Source organism: Lactuca virosa, chromosome 3 (assembly GCF_052849685.1).
Source record: "Lactuca virosa cultivar CGN04683 chromosome 3, Lactuca_virosa_CGN04683_v6, whole genome shotgun sequence".
Taxonomy (NCBI): domain Eukaryota; kingdom Viridiplantae; phylum Streptophyta; class Magnoliopsida; order Asterales; family Asteraceae; genus Lactuca; species Lactuca virosa.
The window spans coordinates 44154139-44165934 of NC_136428.1; the positions used below are offsets into that span (position 1 = coordinate 44154139).

General features: G+C 38.6%; 1 protein-coding gene across 1 annotated transcript; it reads right to left on the bottom strand.

The window, feature by feature from the left end:
* Nucleotides 1–1393: 1393 nt before the first annotated feature.
* On the bottom strand, nucleotides 1394–2299 carry LOC145163454 (uncharacterized). The gene has a single exon (XM_079082296.1). The coding sequence runs from the start codon at nucleotides 2297–2299 to the stop codon at nucleotides 1394–1396; it is 906 nt and encodes a 301-aa protein (XP_078938422.1).
* Nucleotides 2300–11796: the final 9497 nt, after the last annotated feature.

Here is an 11796-nt window from a genome sequence, read left to right on the forward strand (position 1 = left end):
ATAATTTTACTTCCCTAGTTAGATGAACGGTTAAATGAATCATCACATCAAAAAATTATGGTGGAAAGTGTTTCTGAAGAAGGCGTAAGGTTACACATAACTCCTCTTGCAACTTATCGAGATCATCCACTTTGATTTCTTTGCTACATATTGTTTTAAAAAAGAAACAAAACCTTGTAATAGCAACTCTAGTGGGTGGATGCATAATAGATCGAATTGCTATGGGAAACAATTGTTGCATGAGCATGTGATAGTCATGTGATTTGAGTCCGATCAACTTCCTATCCTTCAGACTCACCAAACTAGGAAAATTAGAACAATACCCTTGAAGAACCCTTAAGTTGTATAAAGTCTCATAGAATTTGTCTTTTTCCTCTTTTGTCAATGTGCAACCTGCTGCAGGAAGTGTTGTGTTCTTCCCGTCTATCTTAGGATGCAGCTCTAGTTTTAAACCATAATGAACCAAATCCAATCGAGCTTTATAATCATCTTTCGTCTTCCCGGGAACGTTCAACATAGTTCCACTTAAACTCTCGCCCACGTTCTTTTTGATATGCATAAAATATATATAATGTGGAATTAAATGGTGGCGCCAATACCTTAGCTGTCTATACCATATATTAAATTTCTTCCAGTATGTAGTATTTTGCTGGCCCACATCTGAAGTACCCACTTGGTTTGATTTTCTATTTTTTATTAATCTTCCCGCCTCTTTAGTTGAAGTTTGTTGGATTTCTGCCTCCTTGCCCTTAGACACCTTTCCCTATTTATTAATTATAAATTTGACCCTGTTATATATTTCCTCCCCATTCATAGGTTTTGGTGAGGGTGAGAACTCTTGTTATCCATTGAATGCCTTCTTTTGTCTTCTGAACGTGTGATCATACGGTAGAAATCGTCTATGACCAGCATAACTTTGCTTATTCGATTCAGGGAGTATAATGCAGTGTGTTTGTTCGCCACACACAACACAACCTTGAAATCTGTTGTAAGGACAACCACTTAATGTAGCTAGATCAGGATAATCATTAATAGTCCATAACACAACTGCACGTAGATTAAACTGCTCTTGTGCATATGCATCATATGTTTCAACTCCAATATCAAATAATATTTGTAGATCATCAACCAAAGGTGTTAGGAACACATCAATATCGTTTCCTGGTGTTCCCGATATCAATAACGAAAGCATGATGAACTTTATCTTCATACACAACCATGGTGGAAGGTTGTAAATTATAGTTAAAATAGGCCACACAATATGATTCCTATTTCCTCTATTCACATCGACCCCGTCATCCGAATTGCCTAGCCACAAATTTCTTGGTTCGCTAGCAAAGTCAGGATATTTGTCATCTATGACAGCCCATGCTGGTGAATCAGCTGGGTGACGTTAAACACCAATATCCACCTTTCTGTCTGTTACGTGCCATGTTAAATCTTTTGCAGTAGTCTTTGACTGAAAAAGTCGTTTCATGCGCAGAATAATTGGAAAGTACCACAAGAATTTTGCAGGAATATTCTCGTAAATTTTATTTTTTTGTTCATCGACCTTCCATTTTGATTTACCACAAGTGCGACAGACTGCCATGTCTACGTATTCGTTTCTATAAAGTATACAGTTATTGACACATGCGTGTATCTTCGTATACCCTGAACCCATTGATGTGAATGCTTTTTTGGCCTCGTATGTACTACTGTACATTTGGTTTCCTTCTGGTAACATATTTTTGATCAAAAATAATTCTGTAAAGTACTTATCTGATACTCCATACTTACTCTTCAAGTTGAGTAGCTGTATGATTGCAGATAACTTTGTGTAATTAGGACACCCTTTATATAGGGGCTTCTCGACATCTTCTATTAGTTCTCTAAACTTGTCAGGGCTCCCCATGAAATTTTCTTCTGCAACTTTAACCATCTCTACTGTTTCTACAGCATCTATTGGCATTTCTGTATTCATGTTCGTGGAATCAACAACGTATGACGTGTCCATGTCAAAATTCTCTTCATATACATAATTTCTAGGTGGTTCCTCTGTTTCTCCATGCTTATTCCAATTTGTGTATGTTTGATCAATTCCATTCCTGAATAGGTGAACATCTACCACATCCACCGAATGAGATATGTGGTTTACACACTTGATACATGGACATGGAATTTTTATCTTTTTTTTGGTATCTAGAGGATCCCTATTCTTAGAAATCTTGTAATTGCATACTGCATATTTCAAAAATTCTGCAACACCGTTTACATACGTTTCTGATGTTCTATAGGCTACCATCCAAGACTTATCCATCTTCAAGTTACAATAGCATCAACAAGTAATATATGTTCCTTGTTCATTGATGTATTTTAACAAACAGTTGGTGTGCATAAACGAAAAGATCGCATTACAAATAAATCTAATACATGGAAACCAAATACTTGTTAATTCTTGAATATATAATGATTCACTCCATGACCAAACGAAATAGCAAAGATTCATATTATGAGGATAATTGGTTTTTATGTCCCTGTAAAAATTAATGTTGTATGTGTACCTGTATGAATTTCTGGTTGAAGTATAAACGTATTTGCAATGCATTTGTAGTAAGCACATAATGATTCAATGGAAATTCATATTGTATCAAAATTTATATTTACGCAATGGGTGTGGATGATCAAGGATATATCGAGAAAAAAAAGAGATATTGCTTAATGATTGTTTTAACGTTTGACAGATTTAAAAAGTTATGTACATTATAAAAAGATAAAAAAGTGTTATTAGTGGGGTTCGAACCCATGCTCTTTCGGAATATGCCTTAACTACATGTACACTGACCAACTACGCTGACTGCTACTTCATAACTTATTTGGTTACGAAAAAAGAAAACATGATATAAAAACAACTTACCAAAATACCCTTACTTAATTATGTTATTGGATTTGAAAAGAGAAACATTTGACGAAAATACCTCTGCTTCCCCATTTACTGATCTAACACAACCACAGTTAGAATCATTTTTACTTTCCTCCTTTGATAAAAGAAATGTAATTATGGGTGCGAATTCTGTTTAATTAGTCTTTAGAATTGGAAATAAAAACAAATGAAAAAAGTACCCCTGATTCCTCTCACACTCATTTTGTTTAATTTAAGTTATGAACAACATATATGTATCCAAGATTAACTTTTTTTTATTATCATTACTATATGTTTTGTTGATGCATACACTTAGGTGCTGTTTCATTTTTCTTTTCCTTTTCTATACTGAATGACCATTTTACCCTTACATCTCAAACACAGTTTTAACAATATTCATTAATTTTTAACAGTAGTTTGGAGGGGTAAAATGTGTATAAGAATTAATGTATTAATATACTAAGCATTGTAGAAGGGTAATTTAGATATTTCACTAACATTCAAACATTTCCATTAACCAAAGTATATATACTTCATCGACTTTTTGGGTATAAAGCATATTAATAGGGTATGGAATACATCCATCCTCAGGAAAATCAGAAGCCCAAAGAGTGAGATTATCTCTCAAAAGTTGCATGATCAATGTGCTGTCTTTGTATGATTCCTCACTCAAAGTGTCCAACTCAGAAATCGCCTAATTAAAAGCTTGTTTACTCAAATGGCATGCCCTGTAATTTCATCATATAAAACACTTCAATTTCATACACCTATGCAAATTTTAAATAAAAAAGTAAAATATATGATTTTACTTTACAGGAGAACACTAAGAAATTGAGAGCCAGGCCCAGACGAATTGGGTGGGTTGAAGGGAGCTCTTTATTTGCAGACTCAAAAGCAGCCTAAAATGGAAAATTATAACATTTTCTTTGTTTTCTGATAATAATGAACAATTGACGGATATACCCCTGCTTTATCATATTCTACATATGTTTAAAACATACATGGGACAAACTTACTGATCTAACACAACCACAAACATAAATCTGACCTGGAACTTAGCCTTAAAACCCAATTTATACATAATATTCAAAGTACATTGCTTTTTTATAACTTTAAACAAAAAAGAGTTTCAAAGTATCTAAATGAAAATGCCATGTATGATGATAACTATCTGATAATTATGAAATACACTCAAGATTACAATGGGAAATTCATATTTTTTCATTAATTCCCATTTTGCCCCTTTGACAGTTAGAATCAACACAACCATTAACATAAAGCATATATACACATCATATATAACATTAAACAAAAAAGAGTTTCAAAGTGCTTACAAAATAGGATGTTCTATTCCATCCAATATACACAACATATATACTATGTCTTAACCATGAAATAGCTTACTTCATCAAAAAAAAAAAGATAAAGGTTGCCTACTCTATGTTTTGCCATGCAGTCACATTCTCCATGGCCATGTCCATTGCATCTACCATCTTTCCTCTAGGAATGGTCATGTTTAGCGTATACTTGATGTATGCTATTCCATCATGAACTGTTTCCATTAGGTGTTCTGTTACAAACAGATTAATAAGCTTCTCAACTCTTTTGGATGGTGAGTTCATCATGAAGTTGGGGAAATTGATTGGCACATATATCGGCTTGTGTTCCACATATAGATGTTCAATCTCACGAAATTGGTGTGCCCTAACCATCATTTTGAATGTTCCCAAAGCATCATCGTCCAAAATTAGAGTCATGGACAAACCACAATGTTCCTTAGTAGGCATATGATACCAGTAACCCATAGTTGTATAACCCAAACTTTTAGAAAAACGACCAAGCAATTCCATGTTAAGCAAATCGATGTTGACAAAAGTAATAAAGTGAACTTTTGTTTTTTCATAAGATTTACCTGGATAATCGGTAAAATATTTGCCATGAACAACTCTAATCGTGAATCTCTTATCATTTCCTTTCCCATACTCTACGGTTGGTGGTTTTTTTGGTTGTTCACTGCTTATACTCCATAGTTGTAACCTCGGCTTTGCACATGGATCAATATTCATATTTGTTGCCATTGATCGACAAATTTTATTTCACAGAGGAGGAGCAATTCAAACTTATCATCGGTTGGTGATGAAAATGTAAGAATGACCATTTTCATATAAGGGGAGGGTTTAAATGGATGATCAATCGGATCTGAAGAGACATCGACGCAGACCATACTCACATCAGTTCCGATTACCTATAGGCTACAAGGGACGTGCAAGTTGAACGACATCAGTTATAATGATTAATGATATTAGTGTTATACATTAATATAATATTTACATTAGTTTAATATTAATTAAGTATAATATTAAATACTTTTTTTGTTTTTATTATTACCATACAAAATATAAATTAATAATTAAATTAAATAGATATATAAATTCATATTTTTAATTAATATTTTTTTTAATTAAAAAATTCCATGCGTAAGTTGTGAATGAACTACAGGTGGTCGGTTGGTGGTACAGGTTGATCATTACTAGTCAGGTAGGGGTGTTGGTACGAGTTTAGGACCAAAATGGGTGTACAATAGGTGAATGGGTTACAAGTGGTCGGTTGGTGGTACGGGTTGATCATTACTATGTCAGGTAGGGGTGTTGGTACGGGTTTAGGACCAAAATGGGTGTATAATAGGTGTATGTGTTGAGAGAAAAACTTTGAGACACACTTGCACAAACGTTAGAACAAGTATATTGCGGAATAGTTAATCTCGAAAGATCTAAAAGCTCAACAATAATATTAATAAGTTAGAGTTAGATAGTTAGAGAGTAAGTTGCGGAAAAGTAAAGAAATGAAATGACAACAATTGTTATATCAAGAATACACATAAGTTGATTCATAACGAGGAATGCATTCAAGCCAAGTTAATAAGTGAGATCAAACTTAGTGATTAAATCACAAGAGACTTGCTCCGAAGAGAGATTGTAATCAATTATATTCTAGTAAGATTTGAGGGTAAGAAGTGATGCGTAGATAGAGAGATAGAAAAGATAACTTCAGAGATGTGTATTCAGATAGATCGATTGATTCGCACTAGATAAGTGAGAATGAGCTCTATTTATAGAGACTCAAGAAGTTACATTTGAATCACTCTCTAAGAGTAGCCATGCAAGGCATATTGGACAATAGAGAGTATTACAGAAAGACAAATAAACTAAGTAAAGTAGAATGACTGCGGTTGACTAGATGACTTCGGATGCGGTTGCTGAAGAGGGAGCTTGACTGCGGTAGCTGAAGTTCAAGAGGGTCACTTTTCATGATTCAACAATTTCCCCCTAAGTGACCTCTTTAAATTTTGTTCAGCTATCAAGTTTAAGAAACTTGATCAGGATCCACCAAAACTTCCTGATGTTTTCCAACCAAGTGATTCTCCTTAAAATCTCGAACTTGACTTCGGCAGTTGTATGCTTTGATCTTTCGATTGTGGTTCGATAGATTTCAAGTTGCTTCCTGGTGAGGCGATTCATGGTAGTCATAGGAATAAAATATTTGACTTTATTGGTCTTCCTTTTGAAAATGACTCCGAGTTCAGGGAAGTTGGTTGCACCTAAGGATCTTTCTTGATAACCTTCAGTAGGTATCGGTGCATAATCGAGTGGTGGTAGATCAAACTTCTAGCAATGATGGGGTAGATGTCTGCGTCGATTTTAGCAAAATCACAGACAATCTCTTTCAAAAACATACTAGCTCTTTCAAGAGCTATCTTCATCTTCGGGTGTTTCTCCGACTTGTTTTGGAACACCTTTGCTATGACAAAGATTTCTTCAGGATTCATGAAGGGGAAGTCAGCTTGGGTGCGGACATAGTCGTGTTCCCTTCTAGTGAGAGTGTATTGGATGAAGTCAGCCTTCATGAACTTCCGAGGCTTGTAGTTTTTGACTGCGGATGGTCTGTCGTTAGACCAGATTTTCTCAATGGGAGAGGAATGCTTAGCATAAAAATGGTAAAGTCTCTCGAATTCCATTGGCAGTCTTTTGTGGTCTGGAAGGCTGCGGTCAAACGGCTCAAACACTGTGAAGTATTTAGCATTTGGGGAGATTGGAACATCCCAGTAGCCATCCGAGGGGGGTTCAGCATATGTGAGGTATGGCTTGTAGTCATCATCCAGCAGTCTGCGGTGAGGATTGATCCAGGAGTTTATCAAGGATTCATCTATGATAGTGTCAAAACCGCATTCTCTCCATATAAGCTCAGCAAGTTTAGCTGCTTTCCAATCTTTTTTCCTTTGGGTAGTGGCAGGGGAGTCGTTTGAGCTTGGAGAGGACATGTGATCCACCAGATTTTTGAAGTAAGGAAGGGTCTCTGGTTTCTCAGGAGTGATCTCCTTTTGTGGTGGAGTATGATGAGGTGGAGTATGATGAGATGGTTGCAGTGAAGGTTGCGATGTAGGAATTTTTTCTGTAATGATGGGGGGGCTTTGATGTTGGGAGAGGCTTTTGGAGTGATTGGAGTGATGGTCTTCTTCTTCTTCACTTCCCCCTCTTGAGGAATGGAACCCAGGAGCTTCCTCAAGCCATTTTCGAAGGCCAACAACTTTGGCAAAAACTTCCTGAAATTGGGCTTTAAGGGCATCTGCCAACTGTTGATTGTTGGGGATGGTGGAGTTGAATAGCAGCCTGTTAATTTCCTTGGTGAGTTGAAGGATTTCAGGGCCATGGAAGTTGGTTGACAAGGATCTTTACAGGCGGTTGATTGTAGCTTGAAGGACTGAGATAGTGGACTCATATGCAGTGTGAGTCTCAGCTATCAGCTTTTGAGATTGGGTGGCTTGATCCGAAATGGCTGCTTGTAGATCTTTCTTGATTGCGGTCACCTCAGAGATGAGGCGTTCCGCAGCAGCCATGAAGTGCTTGTGATCTGCTTGTCGATTGTTGTCAAGGGACCGGATTCCCATTTCAACTTTAAGGGAGATACGCTCAGCAGCCAATCTCTCACGAGTTTCCAAGCGTTCGATTCTTTCGATCAATGACTGCGGTCCGGGTGTGTCTTCTGGTTGCGGTTGAGTTGGCTTGACCGCAGCAAGAATTTGATCGACCTTTGCTTGCAGGCTCAAAAATTCCTTTCTTGTGAGAGCATTCTTCTTCTTTTTCTTCTTCTCTTTGGGCTTAGAAGTTGAATGGTGAGAGCCACTGGATTCTTCTTCTTCATCGAACATCATAAGATCATCATCAGAGGGAGAGGGTTTGTTTACCTCTTGTAGAATAATATCATCAAGACCGAAGGTGGGAGCAGAGCTGACTTCTATTGCGGTTCCTTCGTCTTGTGAGTCTTGAACTGGTGGAGTTGGAGGGACTTTGGAAGCACCAGCACCGTCATGAGTGGACTGGGCCTTGCGGATTGTCTCAGCCATGTCAGTCATCTAGTTTTGAACTTTCAGTATGGTGGCTACGGTATTGGCATTGTTAATTGCATCTGCCCAATACTTAGCCACAACTTGGATTTCTTGTTCCTTTTGCTACTATTGCTTTATTTGTTGATATTTTCGTGCTTGGAATGCCCTATGGAAAGCGGCATACTTCTGGATGTCGGCTTCAGATACCGGAGTGTAGTTCAACCATGAGTCATTAGAGTTGTCACCGTCAAATCCTTGGTATCGCACCGAAGTGTCCTTCGGGTCCACAGATCCTTGCACATTTGTGCTCACCGTGCCTAAACCACCTGTTACAGATGTAAGCAGAGTATGATTTCCTAAGCTTCCTCGATCTCCTTGACCCGTAGTCAAGTTTGGGAAGGTGTTTGAAGTGTATGGGTGACATTCAAGAGGATGGAGTTCAACTCTGCAGGGGAAAATAAATGCAGTCGGGAAGCCCTGGAGACCTTAGGGCGAGAACCAGTGTTATCCTCTTGGGAATGAACTGGGGGGGGGGTGTCTCCACGATGAGATGAAACAGACTCACTTTCTGAGCCGGAGTGGTATTCTATTGTGGAGTTGAATGGGTCTGCGGCCACCCCAAGGACTACCGGAGCCTTTTGAGAGGCTAGGGTATCAGTCCGGTCGTGTATTTGGCCAGTGGGATTGGTTTTTCTTTTCTTAAGGATGGCAATTGGTTGCGCATCCTCATCAGAGTCACTGTCATTTGTGGTTGCGATTGGTTTGGTTTTGCGTTTCTTGGAGGGTGCAGTTGGTTTGGGAGCATCTTTCTTTGGGGTTCTTTGTTTCTTTGAGATGTTGCGGGGGCCTTGATGAGTTGAGGCTAATTTCTTTCTTCTTTGAGAAAGATTGGAGAGAGTAGTGGAAGATGGGACTGCGGTACTTCCAGGGGTAATGATTGCGGATGGGGTTTGAAGAGGCGGGGTAGGAAGGTATGGGGCAATACCTTCCGTAGCCTCAATATGATCTGAGACATCAGTAGTCTCCAGACCAAGAGTGTTGAGAATGTGGGTTGGAAGTCTTCTAATTGGTCCAAAAACAGATTGATCAGATGAGGGATTGTACCTTTTAAGATCCTTGGTGACAAAGAAGTTGATGTCGTTGCCCATGCTGATTCCTGCGTTCGCATGGAGGTCTAAAATGCAGAGGGACCAGAATCTTGCAAATGTAAGCTCGATAGGGTTCTCCCTTGGGTTCTCATTGGGAATATATTGTAGAAGATCATCCCATAGAATCTGACCGTAGTTTACGTCATGGCCAGTGAAGATTCTACATACTAACTCTAGGAGCTTGAGTCCCATATTATCCGTGCCTCCGGTTCTGCCGGATAGACTGCGGATGACAAAGTGGCAAACGAATTGCCAGACCGCAGGCAATTGGTTTTTCTTAAATTCTCCAATGCCTTTGATTTTCTTCTGATATCCCATTTGGTAAAGTACAGAAGTGATGTCCGCCATTGATGGAGAAAAAATCTTGATTGAAGGATGAACAAGAAGGTTAATGGCAGAAAGAAACTTTTCTTTAGACATAATTACTAAAGAATCGTTAACTAGGTTTAGATGCACTTCTTGTGCGTTCTCGAGTGGTCGATAGGCTGAAAAGGCACATTTGAATAGGGTGGAAAGGGGAACAACGTCTGTAAACGAATCGAAGGGGCCAAACAAGGGGTGATTGTTCAAGAACTTGATCATCAGCTTGATTGGAGCATTGTAAGATGAATGGTCTTCGAACACGGCACTGAAATTGCTTGATGCTATCGTGGGAGTGGGATGTCTTGGAGTAGAGTCTGAACCAGTAGGGTTCACTGATCCAGAAGCTTTGGAGTGTTTCTTGGATACACCGGATTTCACCATTGTAGCAGTTTGAGAAAAAGTGAAGAAACAGAGTGTGATAATGGAGAAAGGATTCAAAGTTCAGAGAGCGTAAACTGTGCTTGGGGAAGAAGAATGGTTTTTATAGGGGCTTATGGGAGCGGGAAACGTTTTTTTATCTACCCTAGGTGAAAAAGGATAAGGTAAAAAAAATTGGGGGGTTCTTTTGATTTTGGATTTTACCAAAAAAGGATTTGCATTTAATGAATAGTCAGACGTACATCATCACGGCAGGTGATCGTGTGGTGAGGGTTTGTTTGATCCGTTATGCAGAAAGAAGTTGTAACGGATGGGACGTGCTGGGTAAGAGGAAAAGACAGATTAAGGATTTGTTTATGGAAAAACGTTCTTTTTGTCATCATTCCTAAAATAGGTCTGACACAAGGTTTAATCAAAAAGAGAATGAGACAGTTTCTCAAGGGATGTTTTTATTTAATGTTTTATTTAATGAAGGATCATTAAATAGCACACCATGATTCAAAGATTAATGAAACAGTTGAGAAATTATTAATGTGATTGCGGATGGAAACTTCATTCCGGATGGATCCTTGGCTATTGCGGATGGATCATTCATTGCGGATGGGTAGATGTATGACTGCAGTAGAAGAACTGAGGAAAGCACTTGTACAAGAAGTGAGTAACAACAAACAATAAGGACCAATGAAAGATAAATATGATATATGGTTGCGGTACATAGACTGCGGTACACAGGATATACCAAAACCATCTATCATAAGTAACTTTAGTTAGGACCGCAACAGAGACCAAGGATGGTCTGCGGTGCCAATCAATTCAAGAAGAATTGTGGGTCCGGATTCATCATTCCTAACATTTGTAAGAAAGTGTTGAGCTTTGTAGAGTCAAGTGCCTTTGTGAATACATCAGCAATCTCTTCATGAGTATGGAAAAATATGAGTTCAATGTTACCTTTCAGGATGTGGTCTTTGATGAAGTGATACCGTAGTTCAATATGCTTGGTCTTGGAGTGCTGAATAGGATTGTGAGAAATCGCTATAGCACTCTCAGAGTCACAGTAAATAGGTATCCGCAACATTCTGTATCTGTAGTCCATAAGTTGTGTCTTCATTCATAGTACTTGTGAACAACAGCTGGCTGCGGCCACATATTAAGCTTCTGCGGTAGACAGAGATACACAACTTTGTTTCCTTGATGACCAGCTGACGAGTCTTCCACCCAGAAATTGACATCCACCTGAGGTGCTTTTTCGATCTAGTATGCATCCGGCGTGATCCGCATCTGTGAATGCTTGAAGGCTGAAATCATTGCCTGCGGGGTACCATAATCCAAGAGACTTGCTTCCTTTCAGGTACCGTAGAATTTGTTTGGCTGCGGTTATATGTGACACTTTTGGGTCAGCCTGATACCTTGCGCATACGCCTGTTGCAAAGACAATGTCTGGCCTGCTTGCGGTGAGGTACATCAAAGAGCCTATGATACCTCTATAAGTCTTGTGATCCACAGATTCGCCCGAGGGATCAGCAAAGATCTTATATCCGAAGGCCATGGGGACCTTAGCCGAAGAACAGTTGTCCATAGAATATTTATTTAACAGTTCAGTGGTGTATTTCTCCTGATGAATG

Coding starts and splice junctions, on each gene's coding strand:
- LOC145163454 (XM_079082296.1), bottom strand. CDS start 2,299: ATGGATAAGTCTTGGATGGTAGCCTATAGAACATCAGAAACGTATGTA.